Source organism: Streptopelia decaocto (assembly GCF_964273445.1).
Source record: "Streptopelia decaocto genome assembly, chromosome: 10".
In the NCBI taxonomy this organism is placed as follows: Eukaryota; Metazoa; Chordata; class Aves; order Columbiformes; family Columbidae; genus Streptopelia; species Streptopelia decaocto.
In genome coordinates this window covers 14,850,219-14,871,638 of record NC_138665.1, presented here as the reverse complement: position 1 = coordinate 14,871,638, position 21,420 = coordinate 14,850,219, and the positions used below count along the sequence as shown (strand labels likewise).

General features: G+C 40.7%; 1 protein-coding gene across 6 annotated transcripts in view; it reads right to left on the bottom strand.

Moving 5' to 3' along the window:
- Window positions 1-4,426: 4,426 nt before the first annotated feature.
- LOC309444397 (integrator complex subunit 6-like) overlaps window positions 4,427-21,420 on the bottom strand; it is a 38,338-nt gene continuing 21,344 nt past the window's right edge. The window contains exons 7-19 of one of the 6 annotated variants that reach the window (XR_014185017.1): window positions 21,059-21,222; window positions 19,846-19,998; window positions 18,156-18,288; window positions 12,255-12,349; window positions 11,397-11,507; window positions 9,529-9,744; window positions 8,932-9,055; window positions 8,214-8,356; window positions 7,623-7,854; window positions 6,530-6,922; window positions 5,855-5,948; window positions 5,071-5,448; window positions 4,427-4,702 (exon numbers count right to left, since the gene is read on the bottom strand). Coding sequence is in view for 4 of the 6 variants with exons in the window: in XM_082062177.1 (XP_081918303.1) it covers window positions 5,349-5,448; window positions 5,855-5,948; window positions 6,530-6,922; window positions 7,623-7,854; window positions 8,214-8,356; window positions 8,932-9,055; window positions 9,529-9,744; window positions 11,397-11,507; window positions 12,255-12,349; window positions 18,156-18,288; window positions 19,846-19,998; window positions 21,059-21,222 (1,958 nt within the window). In the remaining 2 variants the exon portion in view is untranslated. Of the gene's footprint in view, window positions 5,449-5,854; window positions 5,949-6,529; window positions 6,923-7,622; window positions 7,855-8,213; window positions 8,357-8,931; window positions 9,056-9,528; window positions 9,745-11,396; window positions 11,508-12,254; window positions 12,350-17,879; window positions 17,961-18,155; window positions 18,289-19,845; window positions 19,999-21,058; window positions 21,223-21,420 lie in introns of those variants that run through there. The other 5 variants (XR_014185018.1, XM_082062177.1, XM_082062178.1 and 2 more) reach the window with 5 other exon arrangements.

The following is a 21,420-nucleotide window of genomic DNA, read 5'->3' as shown; positions in this document are numbered from 1 at the left end:
CAGCAAAAAGCCTTTTTTTTTAAAAAAAATCACATTTTAGTCTTGGGGAAGAGGGCTCATTTTTATTTCTGTCCTACTTAGGAAAGCACCCTTGAATCCTGAGGCACCCACAACCCAGACACCAGGCAGCCACCACAGCAGCGCAGATTGATCAAAACACCCTAAAGTGTCCACGAGCGAACCCCAAATATACCGACAGGTTCCTAAGCTTGAAATGTTGCGCTCAGACAGCAACTGCTCACACCACTGCCACCACCTCCAGAAACGTGATGTGCATTTCCACAAACCCAGCAACAATTCGGAAAGCAAGCAAGCCTTTCCCCTCCATCCATTACAAAAGGCTGAACCTCTCTCTGATATATTCTACCTGTTAAATATTTACAAATCAAATGTAACGTTAAAACACGTGCGTACTTCGGAGAAAATGACAAGAAACAAGCTAACCATGCAAACACAGCTTTGCCTTTCTAACTACCAAAATGCTTTATAAACCTCTCCTCCATGAGGACGCTTTGCCAGTAGCTCTGTCCCTCCTGGCAGCTGCTCAGCAGCGGCGAGCGGAGCGCTGGGACACAGCAAATTGCCAGAGGTGCCCAGTGTTTTAAGGGACATTATGCAAGACTGCTTGGATTAGAGGAGTGACAGTGATGGAGGTGACAGCAAGCATATATAAATGCCAAGGATCCAGCTACTTCCACTGCTGCTGGAGCTGATCCAGGACTAAGCAACAGCCGTGAAATTCCCATTGCAGATGTGAACATGAACTTCCCCAAGCTCTCAAAAAAAAAATTTCCAGCAAAAATCCAATTGGGGTTTTCCACTCCCACCCCCTTTCCCAGGGCAAATTACTCTTTTGGACTTCACCATAAATTGCTTAAGAGCCCAATCTAAATATCTGAAGAAATATGCAGCTTCTTTGATAGCTTCCCAACTGACAAGAAAGGGTCATTTCACGTTCTTTACGTGGCACCAGCAGTCACCATTCCTGGCAAACCCGCGTGGCTGTCACCTCAGGGCAGCTATGTTCTTCTACGTTCTTCCACTGCGTATGAAAATACCCTCCAGGGTGTTTAGCATGAGGCTGTACTGACGGTTTAACTCCTTCCTCGGTGCTTTCTTCTTCTGAACTCTGAGTAATCAGCTGCAGAAGCTGCCCGATTTGCACTACCAGCCCTGAGAAGCATCTCACGCAGGCTCTGAAGTGGAACAGATGAATGAGCTTTCCCGGCCCCTGCCCGCGCTCCCTGCTCCAGGACAACAGGCTTCCCAAAAAACACCCACGGGCTTCTAGTCGCTACCAAGAGACAGCTGCAAACACCGTCAACACGGAACAAGAGCAGAACAACACCGACGCTCAAGCTGAGCCAACAGGCTACTTTCAAGGACGAAACAACACGCCAGGTTGCAGCTGACAAGGGATGGAGAAAAGCAGACAAGTCCAGCCTTCTTGGTTTAGTCCTCCCTCCCCAAAATGATCACAAGGTTCAAATTTAGAAGCGAAGCTTAACAATTCCTGCAGGCCACAAGATTTTTGCTAAATCCCAAGGCGTTATCCTTCTCCAGTTTCTTCCTTTTCTACTTTAGACAGACTCCAGTTTGTTTTTGCAGACCTGAAAGCAGCAGCTCCTTTTAAATCCAGTGACTAACATCCTTCCTTCAGATCTCTGCCAAACCTCGTTTCTGCCAGATTTGAAGTGTCTTTGGCCTTGTTTTCAGATTAACTAGGTTGCATATTCAAGACAAGTGCTCTAGAGTCTATTTGCTAAGGGTGTGAGGTCGTTGTGTCGCTGGTATGAAACACTGTTGTTTAGCATTGTTTTTGTTAGCCAATACATTTCCACTTGTATTTTTCCATCAGAAGCTTCTTAGTAAATATTAAATAACAGAACAAAAGGAAACAAGCTCAACACCCTACACTGCTGCCATTTTAGCCAGCCAGAGGCCGAACCTGGAGAAAATTACCAGAAGAAAAACAGAAAAAAATAAAATAGGGCTAGAGTGGTTTTTTTATAGCTTCCTGTTACGGGAGATACCACCGTAAAGTCAAGCATAGCGCAGTTACAGCCTCTGCTGCTTTTATTTTGGAAGATGACAATTGCTTTCTAATGCTGGTTAAACCCAGGCAAGAATACACTTGCCCATCATAAAAGCACCGTGTGCACAAACTGCGAACAGCAGCGCCAGCCACACACCCGCCGTCCGGACCGGAGCGGGAGCCGCGTGGCCACGGGCCCGTTTTAGGAACATTCCTTGGTGTTTACAAGGGGAAAAAAAACAAAGAGTAAAGAGGATGCCCCGTTAAGACATGTCCGGGAAATGGAAGAGGCAGAAGGGGTTCAGGTATCCAAAGTACCACACAGCTCTGCTACCCAGGGCAGAAAGATAAGCGCTTACTTTCTTAATTCAGATTGTGAAAAAACGCTCCTTACAGGAACCACAGCAAGCCCTACTTTTTTCCCCTCAATTTCTAACATCCCAATTTAACTGTGCTGCATTATTTCAACCTTAGATAAGGCCTCAGAAACATAAGCTGGAGCAAAGCACAGCCAGCTTTCCCGATTCCATGCACGTGGTTTCCGGACCTGTGCTGTCTCCCGCGCGCTGCCCAGGCGCAGTCCTGCCGTGCGGAGCCTCCTCCGGCGCACAGAACAGACGGTAACGCTCTCAACAACGCAGCCGCTGCTGCTGGGCTCACAGGCTCTGCCGAGAAAGGGAGGTTGGGCACCAGCGCGACACTCCGGGCTGTCCCAGTTGCACCCAAAGCAAAGCGTGACATTCAAAACCTCCTGCTGCATGTGTTCCGTGCCGGTTCCACCTGCATCCAGCGTGGCTGTTTTTCTCACGAGTTATCTCCGTTAAGATTCTCCTTAACAGTCGCAGAGAGTTTACTGTTTCTGAAGGAAACAACGTACATCTTGTGCTGTTCGGGACGCAGGGCTGTGCGCTCTTAGCTGGGTTATTGTCACTCCTTGTTCTTCACCTCTTCAGTGACGGGACCTGCCAGGATGGTACATCTTCTGTCCTACAAAGACTCAAGTCTAGGTCCGCTCTGATATTCTAATCCAAAGTCAGTTTATTCAGATAAAATAACAGTGATGGAAAATTCTCACTGCTTGAACTTGGCCTATTTTGACTTTCCTGTGCATTTTCTGAGGTGAATGAAAGTCACCAGGTTCCTGTAGCTCATTTGGCAGCCAACCGCATCACATCAAAGGATTGGGTTTACACACTAACAAGGTCACTAGTTAAAAACTCAGCCCCTGCTCAGACACATTATGATCAAGTCACTCCCTCTGGAACCAGGAAAGAAAATTAAATAACCACTAACTAGACAGAACTGTCTCCTCTTACCACCTGCAACTTCAGAAACAGCATATTACATACAACTTGATGCATGCAACCAGGCCATTTTAAAACATGGTACGCACAATATATCTGACCTTCTGTAAATAATTTCCCTTTTAAGGGTACAATACTAGGCATGGGAGGTCCATCATAGTGACATACAGCTTCATGTAACAATTCTGAAGGAGTGGATCCCCCTTTTGTATCATTCCAAGGTATTTCTGGATTTTAAATGCTCAACCATACATTTATAGCAATGCCTTTCCCCATGCCAATTCATTCATTTAATACTGTGACAGAGATTTGCTGTTGCTGGATTTTGTTTCCTTCTTGAATTTCACTGGTGTAATTCCAATGGTCAAACTGCATCTTCCAGAAAGACAAGGCCACTGCTTCAGGGCAGATGGAAAAGATGTCTCACAGGCTGGCTAGTACTAAAAATACCAGTAGGAACAGAGAAGTACAGCATCATCAGCTAAAATATGTTTCCCTGCCTCTTACATGTTGGCTGGTGAACCAGAATCGCCAGGATATTTGCAGTACGAGGTAAAGAGCTAGTTAACACGAGCACAACTTCAACCTGTTTTCAGAAGAAAGCTGTTAGAGGATCAGAGGATGTTACGTGTGAACACCTGAAAATACACAATTATTAGAAAAGCCGCTTGCTACTGGCACATTATTAGTACTGCTTTAAAGGAAAAAAAAATACTGGTAGATGCTTCAGTCTTCTTTGTGTGCTTTGTGAAATATAAAATTACCTTCGGACAAAATAGAGTAAGAGGAACAGAGAACAGGATACCAGCTCAGGTAACCAAGGGTTTGGTAAATTGTAACTTCGTGACTTTAATACTGAGTAAAACGTGCACCCCACGCAGGCTGAGCTGAGGGACAGGGCAGGTGCTCCAGGGTACAAGCCCATTCTGCAACTACCACCACAAGCTGTGTTTGAGGCTGTGCAGATCGGGTGCTGCTGCAGTACAGCTCCACTACTCACTGGTTTTACAAAAATACGAACAGTCTGCTGGTAACAGACAACTGGAGGCACTCAGTGCTGCCCGCTACAGACTCCTCAGATTAGCACTTATTAAAAATTAATAAAATGGTTTATTTTATATATACATATGTTCCAAAAAAATTTATACAGTTAAAATATCAAATTAGTGATCTGGTAACAATACTGTTCAAAATAATCTCTTTTGTATGAACATTAAAATACACGTTTTTAAAAGCGTTTCCTTTTAGTGCTTCCAAAGCACAGCGTGTGCCAAGGCCACCTGAAGAATCTCCGTCCTCCTCACAGGATGAAAGAGAACTGAAGTCGGGGACCTGGGAAGCCTCAGGTGCACTTTCATAATGTCTGCAGACAAAACAGAAGAGAGTCTGAGGTAGATTGTTTAGTGACCATCGGGTGGTAACAGTCACAGGGCTGTCTTTAGCTTTCATTAACACAATAGCAGTTTCTTTACTCTCAATCTACACTGAATCTCAAGTTTAAAGGCATGGCTAGCAGTTCTCGGGAACAAGACCCTTGTCTCTGTGGTGGCCACATGCAATTTTACCAGTGCAGGTGTTTCTGGGAGGGTTTTTTTTATTTTTGGGAACACACGGGCTCTCTCCACGATGCAGACAGTGTGTGCATTTGACAGTGCCCCATTTTAGTGCAACCTGCTGCCTATAGCACGTAAATGTCTAACGACAGCGTTCAACTGAGTAAATTCTCATCACCTGCAGGAGGGGCAGCAATGCTTATTTTCTTCAGCCTGTTGAGCAAATAGCACCCTCCACAGGAAAAAAGCCACACCTTTCATAGCAAATCCTTAAGGTTATAGCCCAGCTTCTGCCGATAGAGGTTCTTAAAGTTAAAGCTCCACTGCTTCTTCTCAGACTGTGACAGTAAAATCACTTGGCTGCCAAGATGGTGAGGGTAGCAGCTACATCCTCTTCCACTCTTCTGTGGCACAGCAAACTCATTCCTGGTCCGTATTCGTCTGGCCGGTACATTATTATCTGCTGTTGACATGATTAACTCTGTTGGGTAGGCTGTTGAACTCTAGTTCCTCTAGTATTCTCTCTAAGTGTTGTATTAAGACTCGTTTTTTAAACCTACGGAAGAGAGACAGAGCACAACATAATTTCTTTCTTCCAAAAATACACTTCCACAACTCAAAATTATTCAGCCATGACAAATCACATGACCAGTGCTCTCTGTTTCCAGTATGGAAGAGCTTGCTTTATTTCTAGCATAAGAATGACCAGAAAATCTAATACAGCCACCCTTCCCCAACCCACCCAAATTTTGGGTTGGTCTTCAATAATGACCTGTCTTTCTATTTTACATTTAAACTCCATAAAAAGATAATAGTTGGTTTGGTGGTCAAACAAACTACCATAATAACTAAAATATGTCAAAAAGGAAAACAGAAAATACTAGTACTGGAAAATTTTGTGATTTACTATCATAATTCTAAAGTAACATTTATGACTCTGTATCACTTATATGTATACAAACCTTGCTGCTTCCTTGATAGCAAATTCAATGAAATACTTCTGAATTTCCATAGGACCTTGCACCTCCTCAAGAAGAGAGAAAATCTTTTCATAATCTAAAAAATAAAAAGAGAAAAAAACCCTATATATTAAAAATAAGTCTTGCAAACGCATTTTGAGTAAGACTTAACAGCCAAAAGAAAAAACAAAGTCCAGAGTTTCATATTTAATTAGCTTTATGCACAGAGAGGTGACGTAAATAATCTGAATCGATACTGTTGACGTATTCTGCAAGGAGCAGCACAGCACAAGGCAAAGTCTCTCTGGAGTCATTAGATCATCTGTAACACCTTCGTAGCGCTACAAAGACAAAACCTCTGAAAGGAGCTTTCACAGGGCACCTCTTATAGCAGTTAACCCATCTCCAAGGGCAAACAAGGACACTTGACACTCAGCTTCCTAAATACTGCTGTCTAACCTTCAACTCACCTCCCCAGCATGTAAAAGCTTTCTTCCTTTTTTTTGTCCCTCCATTGTTCATGTGCAAGCAATCAGAAATTATTCAATTACTCAAAATCTAAAGTTGTACGTGTATTGAAAATAGCTCTTTATTTCAAGGAAAAGTCTTCTCTCTAGCACTGTGTACAAGATACTAATAATATTTTAAAAAACCACGACACACACACACAAAACTTACTTCTTCCAGGTTTGCGAACCTCTTTCATCACCTTAATTTTGATATCAGCATTGTTTCCCTCCAACATCGTCGGTGTTATTTTAAATGAATTTGGCACAGATTCGGAAGTAGACTCCATTACTCGTTTTTGGTCATCTCCAGCCACACCGTAATTTAGAGGCCCTCGAACAAGTGCGTTGGTATCAGGTTTATGATCCAACCCATCTTCACTTAAACAATTGAATTCAACAGGTAGAGAGTCCAAGTCATTCGGTAACATTTCATCCTCTCCCAAAGCAGCTGGAACCGAAGGAGCCATTTGCACAGGCAAGCCATCAATTTGCTTTTCCAGTGACTGACCATCTTCTGCTTTCTTCTCTCCATTACCATCTTGGACAATACTATTATTGATATCTACAAATTAAAAAGATGTATCTTACTAGTGCATAACTACAGTATCAAAAAGCCAAATGGAAATAGTTCCGTAACCTTCCTTGTATTACTACAATTACCGTGTAGAGATACAACAGTGCTGAACAAATCTCCTTTGATGTGACCAAGGCAATACCTTGGACTGTTACCATCCTGCTTCACTATCATCAAGTCACCGTTTTCTGTATTCCTATTGCAGTGTTATGACTTCTAAGTAAACTAATGTTTTCCTTCCTTCCCCCAATTACAGCTACCAGAGTTTTCTTCTGACTCCATTTGCTACAATGGGTGTGTGAGAAAATTAGTATTTGTGGGAAATGAAAACAGAACCATATTTTAACTTTCCTTCCCCACCACAGAATACACTAAAAGCTGATCTGAAGCCCTTGCTACCGCCAAAACCATCCTGGTGAAAGGTTTCGGTATTTCTTTTTTTTAAAAACAGTTCAAAATTATTTTTTTATCCCAGACTTCATTAGCTACAGCAGCAGCCTGTTTATCCAGGCCAACAAAAGAAATTCAGTCCTACATAAAGCATATGTACATGGTGATACACCCTTTTGAATCAACTCGCAAAGTACAGAGAGGCTTTTCTTTGGTGTGTTTTTGTTTTGTTGTTGTTGTTTTACACAGATATTCCCACTTGTGACCATGTAGGTTGCTGTACTACAAGCTGTTATACCTTTATTTGCTGGGACACCTTTGAGGTTCAGATACGATGGGGATCCAGAAGCGGATGGTGGCCCTTTCCCACCAACATGATTTGTCACGACTGGCGGTGACTGTGGCCGTCTCAACAGTGGCGACATGCTGCGCCTTCTCTTCAGTGACGCTGGAGTATTGAGCTCTCCAGGACGCTTAATCTTATTCTGAGGCCCAGCGACAAATTCATCTGCTTCATCTATCATCATACCCTGAAAAGAAAACACATTTAAAACAAACAAAACAAAACAAAACCATTACAAAATAGAAACTGTTTCATGAATTCATTGATGGATCAAGTCCCTCTGTGTTAAAATTCAGGTGGCTCTCAAAAAACTTCACAGGTCTCAGAACAGATATACCTAATATACACTGTAAGCAGAGACAGACCAGCGCCACTCTGTACACATCAGCAGGATTCTTTACACGTTTCTCTTGGACCACATGGAAGACAGCGCTCCTTTCCAGCACAGGTCAGTAACATACGGCAGTTGTGGGAGAGAAACTGTACTCACTAATTTTTTCAAGCCATGCTAAACAAAGACACAGCAGACAGCATGGCTCCTCCTACCTTCTTATCCTGTTTAAATGGATTGCCAAATGTATGAAGTCTTTTTGGTTGATCTGGGTCAATCTCCCGAAGGGGTGAAGGCATCATTTTCAGGTATTCCTGGTAATTTCCCATTTGAGCAACAGGAACACTATGAAGGCTGTCTGCAACAGAGCAAGAGATCTAATTTAGTCTTCCTTAAAACTAAGGCAATACAAAGTTCACACATTTCACTTACAAGTCTTAGCATCTAAGACCTAGAAATCATTATTTCTTTTCACCACACAGGAAGAGCTGAAGACTACGATTTTGGAAATAAGGCTGGCAAGAGCTGAGCTTAATCAGCGGAAGAAGAATGAAAAATAAGCAAGTTTAATCTCTATGCTAACAACTGCATCTTTACATCACCAGCACCTAACAAGGGTAAAATAAAACAAGCCCTCTCTCTGCTTTAAGCCAATATTGCTATGAAAACCATATCGACTGAACCTCAATGGATGGGAAAGGTCTCCCATTAAACTTATTTTTAAAATTCAAAGCAAGTCTGACATTTTGCACGATAGAAGGCAAAAATTTCCTTCTTTCCCCTTGAGAGTCAAGAAAATGACACTGACTGACTCAACAACTGATGCAATGGCCCCTTCTGCTCCCACATCTAGGACAGAAAATAGTACTTCAGGGAATAACAAAAATAGCTGTACTCTCTCCAAACTGTTAATGAAGAACAGTGGCTCCTTACCTTCATCCTGCCCCAAGATAAACCTGTGTGTTTTCAGAAGATTGGTTCTCATTCTAGTTAGCTGGTCTAGAAGACTGCGACGAGGAATATCATATGCATTTCTGAATGCCTGTGGCTTCAAATCCTAGTTTTATAACAAAACAAATAAGTTTCAGTTAACTCATCAGTTCTCATGCACAGAGAATTCCTTTATGAACTGCAATAATTTTAACTATTATAAGAAAATTATTCTGAAGTAACTTCTGAGCTCTGTAACTGGATACAGCAGACTCAGTGACTGTCTTTTCAACAAGACCTTATTGGGCATTAGTGCTTTCAGCTCCGTTAAGACTAAGCATGTTAATTCCTGGATGAACACCGCTAGCTGTCTTTTGCAGAGATTGTCTCTTAAAACAAAGTAATCTTTGTTTACTACCGTGGGGTTTTCAAACAGTGTCCCAAAATCAAGCGCAAAAACTTGCATTTATTCTTCTTACTGTTCATGCCTATGCTGCACTGAAGGCACTTCCTTCCTCTACACTAAGTCCATATAAAGGTTACCCATTTATAACAGATGAGAACGACTGCTTAATCATACAAGATCACTATGTTGTTTACCTTGTTCAAAAGTCCTATGTGGAAGCCAGCAAATTCTTTTACATTCATTTCCGCCAGTCTCAGTGGAGATTCCCCAGTGATCCCTTGCAGCAGTTGCTTAAAATCCCTACTGTGTACCAAGGAGAGGCCACTGGAGTGGTTTTTCACTTTTATTCCAATTTCTTGTGGAACTTTCTTACCCACTGAACCTATTATCCGTTCCGACTCTATTTTTGTCTAAAATGGAATCACACCATGAGTTAAAGAATCAGCAGGCATTGCAGATTTCCAGTACAAAAACACATAGTACATTAACAGAATAAAACCACAAATTTACTTCCCAACTACCTAACAAATGGGAGAACTACCTACTCAGGGATATATTTGATTACATAGATTAAATCTCAAGAAAGAAATCCTAAAGTGCTAGCATATGGAAAAAATATTTAGCCAGTGTATCTAAATTTATCTGCCAGTAAGACGTCTGTGAACAGCCCTGATTTTGCTGCAGGTCTGCGGCTCTTTTGTGTCCCTGAAAAATAATCTTTAAAGGGAAAAAATAAGAAATGGAAGGTGGGATGCCTTAGGTTACTGTAAAGTTGCATCTAAAACAACAGTATTATTTAGATACAGTAACACAATTTCAGATTTTATTTTTAAAACAACCTACGAACTAAGGTTTGCAGCATATGTTTCCAACAAGAAGTTGTGAAAGAAATTAGCTTCATCAGCAAGTTTCCAAAAACATATTACTTCTGTAATTAGCACAGATTTCTTATTATGGCTACAGATAATTTCACCGTATTAAGCTTTAACTGTATTCAAAGTAAGATTTTCACACACTTGCAATACCTCCAAAAAAAATCCCAACCAACCAACCCCCACATGACTGCAACCCGCTTCCCCCAGAGCTCATCCTCTGCGGAGTTTGCTTCATTATCTGTGGGAAACCCTGAATTTAAGGACGGCAGGAACACAGCAGAACTCTGGAATTGCTCGTCCCTAATGCAGGAGCTTATAATGCATTCAACACATTTACGCTGTTTTATGTGCCGAGAATGTCTGTGAAAACCACAGTAGCCATCTCAAGCCATTCTAAGTCCATATTGCAGATAAATAATATGAATTTGCATATCATTAAGTTACTAAAATACCACAGGAAGTTTTACGGCTAGATAGATGCTCTGTCATTCAGGGGCTTTTGGAATTTATTTTGTGCATTCTTTAAGGAAGAGGATTTTTTTCTTGGTAATTTTAAAGACTGTGCTGCTTCCCCACTGACTTCCAGATATTAAACTACTGTTGTAAGAACCATTCGTGCAACGGAGGCACAGCTTTCAGACAGTTACTCCTGAAACGGCAGTCTCGACAAACAGAAAAAGGTATCTAGGACTATTTCCCACCAGGTCACTCTTGACACATGAAATGGATTTGACCTGAAGGAAAAAGGATGCTCAGATAGAAAGCTTGAACTGTGATTTTGTTCCCTGTGAACAAGAACATACACTTTTTTTGGGGAACATACACATTGCCAAGGCACGCATGGAAATAAACACGAGACTGAGAGCAAGCCTCTGCCTTCAGCTGGGAAGAACAACGGCAAGAGTAGTCATACATCCAATTAGTGATAAACTTTACAGTTTAAAGGTCTAGCAGATACTTAAAATAGAGCTGAAGAGGTCTCCTTTGCACTCCCCTCCACTTACAGAAGGCACAATCTCTGGCTACAGAACCACTCTGGATTCATCCATATTTGCGGTGGAAATGCTCAATCTTCAATTAGGCTGTATACCCATATGAACTCCCACAGGGATTAACTGCTTTGTAATGAGATTACCACAAACTAAATAGCAACGCACTTCTAATGGCAAAGGTTTTATCAATACTACCTGTTGGCTGAGTTTTTTAAGGTAAGAGATAACACTGTAACTAAGTCCACAATCTAAATTATCTGATATCAGATTTGGAGCTCCCATCATCCTTAGGGCTTTCTTTAATGGCTATAAGGAAAACAAAATACACAATAGTAAGAGAATAAGTCTTTAAAAAAAATTTATAAGATCAATTACAGGAAGCTAAGGCACATAGATTAGTGCTCTAGCTTTTCCACTTTTGGCCACTAAAATTCAAGTCTATTTAGATAACGTGTGACATGAGTTTGGCAGTCTAACTAGCTCGCAACGGACATTTTGCCGCATTCCCACGACACCACACAGCGCGGTGCCGCTGGCAATTTCCACTCAAAGGCTCAGTACCAGAATAGCCGGGATGATGCAAGTCCATATTGAGGTGCATTGTCCAAGCTACATGTAAGAGGTGACACGGTGCCTCCCCCCGGCCTTTGTTTGGCCCAGCCAGTTCTCTTAGCATCAGCTTCCCAAGTTCACCCACTTCACCCACATTAGTAAACAGATAAATATGCATTTTCTTTATCAAGTTACAAATACAATGCCAATTTCAGTTTCTCTGAAGAATCTAAAGTACTTTCGATCAAAGCTTATTTAATATTTAATGAACAGAAAACACATTTAGTATCTTAATAAAGTTACTATTACTCAGTATTACTAGAAATTGATTTCTTAAAAATGCTTGACCTGATCTACATACCTCTGCAAAGCAAAATGTTTGCTACCTAAAACATCATCATAATTAAGTCAACAAAATGTACTAGGAAGAGGTATGATGCACAGGACTCTGGTCACACCAGCCGTTATACCCAGCAGGATGGAATGAGAAAAGGAACATACCAGTAAGTAGTAGGGAGGCATTGTTTTTAAGTAGTTGTCAAAAGCCTGTCGCCACTTCAGATTTGGCTTAAGTTTGTGAACCTTAAACAAGTCATCTGCAACAAGGAAAACAACAAAAGGAGGTTTCAATTATATAGTTCCAGACCATCAGCATTATCCAAAATTCACCAAGTGCCAAGTTTCCCCCCACTTTTTGTCTCCCTCCACCCATCTCCCAGTGGGGCTTCCCCATAAAAACTGTGCTTAGCCTCAGGTTTGAAGGATTGTGAATCCCCAGTCCTAGCTGCAGTGGACAATCCAGAACAAGTCCTTGTCAGAGACAAACTTACAAGATACACCAGACAAATACCACACGCAACTACTAGCAGCATGGAAGGTGCAACAGGTCCACCTGGTAAGAGTTTCACCCCTCTCGCATCATCAGGGACTCCCTGTATCTGATCAAACCAACTACATTAATTGGTTTTTATTTCCATGTTTTGTTTAGGCTGTATGATGAATTCTGGTCTCCAATGAACACGTTCTTGGGCACCAAAGGGAAAGAAAAAGAAATGAGAGCAGGGAACCCTTCTGGTCAGCTTTGCTGGACTGCGCTGACAACAGCCCTGGCTGCCTCCTGCCGCAGCAGCAAACTCTTGCACAGGCAGAGACAAGAGACAGTCATCAGCTACAAAAACTGCTGCTGTTTAAGAGAAGGGCAACCAGACAGATTATTTCCTTTGGATACTGTTTTAGAAATCCCTTGCTCGCACTACAGGTGTGCATACGGCCAGTTAGGAGTTACCGAGATGAAGGATTTGCTGTGCATGCTATAAACTGTGACAGTGACCTCTAAACATCAAAAATGAACACAATATCCTGCAATTTGTCATTTTAAATTATGAATTACCAGTTTAGATCAAGTTTCTCCTTAGTAAGGCTGTAGCATGCTGGTAAAATGAGGCTAATAGAAGGATCTGCAGGACTGGGGGAAGGGATGTCCAAAAATTAACTGGAGAGAGCTGTAGGAGACAGAGATGCACAGAAGAGGCTGTGCGAAAGACAGATGCGGCAAGAAAATTGTTTTCTCCAGATTGAGCTTTCAGGAATATGTATTTGGAGAAGAAAATTTAACTTGCGTGGTATTCTGCACAAATCGAACAGATGTTAAGATAGGGTTTTCCAAGTTCTCATAGTCAAATGACACTTAATTACAGGTATTTTCCAAACTAAATGAAATCTGTATCACACATATAATCCACACTACAGATGCTAATTGTTCTCTTTCCTGGCCTGAAGGAAGTGGGGGGGAGTTTGAGAGGACAAGTTAGAGCTCCATTTAAAATCTCAATATACCACATGCTTAGCACTATTATCCAAAAGAACCTGTGATGATAACATGACATATGGCAAATATAAAATAACAACAGTTCTTATCTTACAGGCCTATCAGCATTTTGCAGCAAAATGGAAGTTAAACTATAACCCTCTCTCAAAATTCAAAATGAAAAAAAAAAAAAACCTGAAATGTAAAATGTTTGGTATTATATATGTTCTAATATTTTAAAGAGCTAGTTATGAGTACAGCTTGAACCTTAAACCCCTTATCAGCACTTTATTACTGTCTCAGCTCTTGCACTGGGAAGGCTGCACCAGTTTATAACCACTACAGCTGGACTGCACAGCCACTCTTGAATGGCACAGGCCTTCATAATGCTCAGCTAGTACGATTCTTAATCCACAGCAGAGCTGCAGTCTGAGAATTCGAATGCAGAACCACCTCCCTGATCTTTGTTATCCAAGTAAGAATTTCTCAAATCTAAGTAGACCTTCAAAGATTTGTCTATTTAAAACAAGAGCCTCCCCACAGCACAAACTTGCTGCAGGAACTCGACCCTCTAAAAGGCAGACGGTCATGGTGGTACAGCCACAATTTCCAGAGCGAACATCAGTGTCAACATCTTACCTGCCTGTCGCAAGAGTTTTGAGACACATGGTCAGCAGATTGCAACACAGGCACCCGAAATGTATTTTTTCCACTGTGCCCTGGGCTGCACATCACCAATCATTTACGTAAATAAGCAACCAGACAGTAATCCAGTTAACTATGTCTTTCACAGATTAAGTCCCAAACTTTTGGAGATTTAGTTTTAATCTATTCATTTTCAGATACTACTCTCTGTACAGTCCATTTAATGCAGAATTCTTTTTGATTCTAAACTCAGAGGAAGCTAAAAGCACTGGATAATTGGGAACATGGTACTAAAAACCACTAGGAAAGGGCCACAAGCTGCAACAATTCAAGAGATCAAGTAAAACTACAGACAGACCAGTTAATTTAAAACCGTGTTGCAAAGTCTTTATCCACTTCAGGTTAACATACACAACAACCAAATTGTGACAAATAGGATACCAATACACATCTTTAGCAGCCAGTACCATGTAATGGGGGCTTGATGCACTTTCAAGCTTGATGAGCAGTATATGAACAAAAGAAAAAATAGCATGAGAGAGAGAATGGTCAGCAGGTAATTTTAGTAGTTAATCTGGAGTCTAATTAGACGAACCATTCATGCAACAACAGTCTAGTTGTGATAACTTGCACTGTGTAACCCAAAGTAAAAACTTACACTTTTAAAATCACCACTCACAATAAATTCCACCTGAGTAAGTACACCACCATTCCCTGCTGACTCCTGTAATTCTCTGAGCATTCTAATTCCTCTGCACTAATAGAGACAGCCCGTTGGTGTAAGCAGTTGAGACTCAGGATCTTACATTCATGGAAAGCAGTATCCTTCCCTGCAAACAATCAACCTCGCCAAAAATACAGCACTACAATGCAAAATAGCATCCACCATTAAAAAAAGGTATTGTGGTGATGTTTTTCTGCTGATGCAAAATGTCTGGCTATGCCTCCCAGTGCCACAGCTTGCTATGACCACATCTGAAAGGCAGCTTTTCATTTCCAATATATAAAATCATTACTTTCAGGTTCTCTCAAGGAGCCTGTAAAAGCAAAGGAAACTGTCCATGCTGCAGTCCTTCACAGGTAGATGTTTTCTAAATGCTCATCCTTCTGCATATTTAGACCCACAGAGAAAGGCTATTAAATGAATAATTACTCACTCCTACTGCCCAGCCGTGCCTGCTCTCCCACTAATGCAGATCTCCTCGGATCAGCCAAGGAAACACCGTGGGCAAGGCCGGAGCATTCAGTACACTTCACCTTTGCTAAGCTCTCGCTCTGACCCCTCGTTTGACTTCTACTTTATGAACCTGGCTGTACAATTGTTTCTAGATAGAAGAATGTCTGAAGCACAATAGCTTTGCTAGCATCAGATAAAGCCAACAATCCTTCAAGAGGAAATTTCTGTAATCCATGGGCCAAACATATTCAGCACCCAAGTCTGTCAGTATCTGTGCAGTTCTGCCTCCAGAAGCCTGCCTCCCACTGACAAGAGCTGCAGCCCACCAGCCCCAGCTGGTCCTGATGCCTCCCCAGCCTTTCCTGAGAGAGCAATAGGGAGCTCAGCTGCAGCAGCACATCACACATGGTCTGTCTCACCTCTGCAAAACATCTAGAGACCACAATTTTTGTCAGACAACCAGTTTACCATAGCACATGGGTCAGGTTAACACATGGACTGTGCAGTTTCACTGTTTTATGAAGTCTCAGTAACTGGCTCCTGTCCCTACAAAGCTGCACATTCTAAAAGCAGACCCATTATGTTACAAGCTAGAAGAGGCTACAGCATTGCCAAATCCATTATTGCAGAAACCGAGATATAAATCAGCAAATCTACAGGATGTGGTACAATTTACCTTCTCCAGTCACAGACCATTACAACTTGTTTCAGTTTGCTCTGCAAGCTTCCTCATGCATGCCTCTCTCACCTGTTTCTTACATTATTTTCCAGTCACAGAATTAAAACTTCCCCTGCTCAAAAATGCAGAAGGAACACAAAAATGCAAGTAAAAATTTCTTAAGCATCTCGCTATCTGTTTACAAAGCTGAACACACATAAGCCACTTGATAAGCCATTACAAAAATACAGTTGTAAAGTGGCTTTGGAGTCACTAGAAGGAAGAGAGAGAGATTATTTGCAGTACTACCCCAAAACAAGTCCTGTCCTCCAACACAATGTTCTACCATAGGGCAGCAGCCACTAGAACCTCACTGATGCACCAGTATGGGTAGCAGTGGCTGAACAGAGCAGACTTCTGGGCTTGGGAGTTCTCACATCCTTTATAATCTGGGTGGGAGCAATGAAAGATTGGTTTTACACAGGCAAATCACAGTCCTCTGCTGAACCCTCAGTAGCCACTGTTGGTATGCACTAAGACAGACATGAGGAAGGGTTAAAAACAGAAACAACCCCTACCTGCCACAGAGACTAACACAGACTTAGTATTTTTTTAAAACATCTATAAATGCTGCTTATCATCATAGTCATTTTCTGTACTACTGCTAAGCAGAAAAGGGGCCAGATCTGCTTTCCTGTTTTATGTATATTCCACAAAACTTAATTCCACCATGCCTTAAAGACCAAGGATAAACAAGTCCTGGAACAAGATTTGAACGTAACACTTTGTGTATGTTTATTATCAATATGGAATTTGTGTTCTAGAGAAAACATCCACTTTACAGATCAGGCAACATGGAAGCTCTGCATTTTCCTTTAAAGAGCCTTCAGAAATTGAAGATGTGGCATACCAGGTGAGTAAACTGCAGAACAGAGCTACATAGACCGAAAAATGCCTTTCTCAAAAGAGTAGGAAGAGCTTTATGCCCCTGCAAAAAAAGGTAGGGGGAAGACAAGAGCTGCCAGGGAAGACACAGCAGAACTGCAGATGTCAACATCAAAATGAAGAGGGCAATCAATTTAGTGTCAGCGATGGCTTTTCAGCTAGTGGACCTGCTGCAGTAATTCAGTACACACAAACTCACAGAAACTCTAAATTAGTCTAGCAGTATCCTATTGCACACTTTAGGACAATTATTAGGCTACATGGATGACTATGTGACATTCAAATTATCAGCAAGCCCAAATTTCTTCTCTCTCTCTTTTTTTTTTTTTTTTTTTTTTTTTTTATAACCAGGATCATGGAAAAGCATTCCTGAACTGTGTTTTTTTTCTAGAAATGAACATAAAAATCCTGTGTAAGACAGTAAGAGTCAATGTTAATTCTCTTGATCTCCACTGTTATTCTCTATCACTAAACACACCCACAAAAACCAAAAAAGCCTTACAGCATCTACAACTGAAAGGGTTCGTAGCACCCCAGGAAACTCTTCTCTCTGCCGTTACCTTTACATCAGAACCCCAACTGCCACTATTGTTATGGCAGCTATTGACACAGCACCTTTTCACACCATCTTTCCTGTAGCAAGTAATTTCATTGTGAGAGTGAAAAAAAAAACAACCAAACACTGGTCCTTTGGGCAGGGAAGAAATGTAGACTGTTTCACCACTCAGTTCCTTCTTACTGCTCTAAACTGCGTCAGGGAATTCCCTCTTCCCAACACCCATGACAAACACTGCATCTGATCTTCCAGTAAAAAATTAGCTGCTACAAGAGCAACTGCAAAACCTGGATACACCACACCCTAAATGAGGGAAAAGAATGGAGGTTGAAGCTTACTCCAGGTTAAGGAAGAGGCTACGTGTCTAGGAGGTGAACAGCATCAAACATGCACTGGAAGCAGGTAGCTCTCCTCCTCTGCTGGAGAGAAAAAAAGGGAGAGGGGGTATGAAAATCCTCTCCTCCCAAATTATGTTAAAGAGTTTGCAACATTCTCTACTCTCTGATCTCCATTATTTTATAATGTCTCAAACTAAGGCAGAACACCAACCATTATTGTTTTTCTTTTACTCTGAAGTAGCTGCATTGGCCATCCAACGTAAATGTGTTACCTACCTAACAACGGAAGTAAAACAGGATAGTTGTAAGGCATCACAAAGAGGTTTACACAGGTTAAAGTAGTGCTTGCTTTTAAATACCCAAACGGATGGCCAAGTTCGCTGTATTTTCCACTGCTACTCACAAATACCTGATAAAGAATAAGAGATATCACTGTGTTAGAAGAATATGAAGAATATTAAGCATGGGGCATTTCAAAATTAAAATCACTCTGAACCCAACTGTATTAAGACAGCAAGTTATCAAGAAGAGCCAAGTTTGGGGGTGCACGCATCAGGACGAACACACATTTAGATTCTCCAGTCACAACGCTATGACATGCATTTAACGCACCCCTCAGTGTGCACATGCTCTTCACTGTATAATCCTTAGTTCTTTATTGAAACTCCTTTGAAGAGATGCTCTGAAGTTTTTGAAATTGTTTAACATAGGATAGGGGATATTTGTTGAAGGTATGCTAAAAACCAATCTATTTGAAGTTAGTCTTCTGACTCATGAAATACCATGACTAAAATTTACAACACTGATAAAAGAAAACTGCAGCTTTTTAAGCAGAAAAATTAAGCAAAACAAACAAATATTCAAGAAACGTCTTTTAATTATGCCAAGCACCAACATTCTTAGCGTTGACTCTTTTTTTTTTTTTTTTAAGTATACATATGGGGGTATTGACTTTGAAAAGCAATCCATGCAAATAATTATTTCAACAGGATAAAGATGGCACATATTCTTAGTGAGACAGTCAAAATAACCCATATCTAACCAATCAGTTTTCCTAAAGCAAAGTAAACCTTGCAGTAAAAAGGAAATAGAGCATAAGGAACAGGGTTTGCTACATGGTTTCTATGACAATGAGCCTATTTCTCTAGTTTGGGTCTCATATATAGCTGGAAGAAAAGCAATTTTGGAAAAACAGCAGAGTAATTTAATAACTTAGGTGGCAAATAACATACCTATGACTGCTTAAAAGGACATTTTTAAAATTAGCTTATTAAAAGTAACTTCCATTTTTATGCTGAATATGTTTGTTGTATTTTCAGTTAAAATATTTATTAGGGGAATGAAACAGACACCTCCACACCCATCTTTACAGCTAAAGTATCATACTAAGGACTGCTGGCATACATATTAAGCTATTCTTTACAAGAGCACCATTGAGAAGGGAATTACAAGCCTTATTTTATAGAGGATACAAAAACAAGTCACTTATCCAAAAATCACAACAGGAGTGTGTGAAAAATGATTTCAGCAACAGAACTTGGACCTCTTCAAGGCCAGTCTAGTCAACAAGATCAACAGCTGCCATCCAATTCCCATCAGCAGTTTCAGCCATCTAGTGGAAATTATTTGCAGCTGTTGATTAGGTAAAATGATGGAAACTAGTGCTAGGCTTTCCCTGTAAGCAAATGGAAGCCTACAGAGAATTTCAATTTAGCCAAGAATGAAACCTGCAGGACACATTTCTTAGCAAAATGAGATGGACCTCGAAACAGAATTAAATGAGCCTGTAGAGGGATCACTCACTGACTCCTGATAATTCTGTTAGAAAGGAGGTAACTGAAACCTTGATATGTTTCTTCTCATCAAATGCAGAGTCTGCAACCACACCCCAATTCTCCAGGCTTACCAAGACTGAAGTACCTTAGGATCGCCATTACATTTCTAGAATCAAATAAAGGGCAAATACCTGCCAGCAGGTATGGGGAGACTTTCGTTCCAAGATGTACTGTGTTAAGGGTGAAGGCTCAAGCTCATACTTGTCAAATGGAAGCTTGTCTATCACCATTGGCTCACAATCGACACAGGAGAACCTCACGACAGGGTGAGCTGTGCGTGGAGGCTAAAAGGAAGGGGGAAAAGAGTATCAATGGTCTAGTATTTATGGTAAACAAATTAATTCTATTAAGAAGACTCATAAGCAGATATTTTACCATCCCATAGGCTTAAACTCACAGTTCCCACAATTTCCTTTAAAAGAGAAAAGATACAAGCTCACACAATATAGATTAACTAAATATTTCTTGAATTTAAAAAAAGCCACACACTGATACACACATTCTTACCACCAACAGAAAAACACTGTTAATGTTCAACTATTTCTATTCATATTTAAAAGCCTCTATATGTCAAGCTATAATAACACAAATAAGTTTAAAGAAAACTTCAACTCGGCTTCCCAGCTTGATGTTCACAGGATTAGAGATGTCAAACCGCGCTCACTTCACAAAGGATATCACAAGATATTCCCTGCAAGTCTGATTTTTTCCACCCCCGTCTTGAATTGGGGGTTTGGGGAATGGCCGGACTGTACCTTGAGGACTTACAAAGTACAGAAACAGAATGTGCCTAACGGAAGAGATGGTTAGAAAGGCCCAGTATGGCACACCAAATGTATGATCATTTCAGTAAGAAAAGGAGAAATTAATGCTGTTTGCTCCTAATTTTCTGGATGGGGTAGCTCTTGTGTTTCAGTTTTAATTCTTCCTGCTAGTGAAGGAAGAGTCCACACACGAACTAATACTTAGCAGAGAAAACACAATTGATCTATCAAAACCAAATACTCTTTTTCCATGTAAATGCATTTTATAAATCTTTGATTAAAATGTAATTAGCTCACTATGATTTGTGGTGTGTGAAGTAATTTATAGTTAAATTTTATGATCTTTTAAAATCCATTTACCAAATTAATTATATGAAAATAAACCTTCCGGATGCAAAAAACATCACAGCATACAGTATCTACATTAGATTATACCATTCTGTGTTAAAAACAGCTTTAATTACCCTTTAAAATCAACGTCAGATCCCATCAATAAACAAGGTAAAAAACTACACTAGCATTCATTTTTAGTCTGTTTATTTAGGTGTAGAATCCTTCTTTCAGTTCTTACTTTACTTACCAGTGTTGGTGAATTCTGATCAGGCCAAAAAGATTCTGGGATTGGCCAATGTCCAACAGGAACACCCGTTTTAGGGTTAGGCCGGACATAAATGAGTTTATGACAACTATGCCACGGCTGAGAAGCAAATGAATTGATGGGCCTGGATGAATCAACAAGTCCATCTAAAATTTAAACAAAGCAAAATAAAAAAAAAGAAAATAAAAAGCTCCATGCATGCATTTTTCTCCTAGAAAAATTTATGCACTAGCAACCAATATGATGTTTCATTACAATTGTTTCCAAGACATACAGATCTTTACATCAGTGGTTGATAAAACCTATATATTAAAATATAGAACAGCATCATCTGAGAAATAATA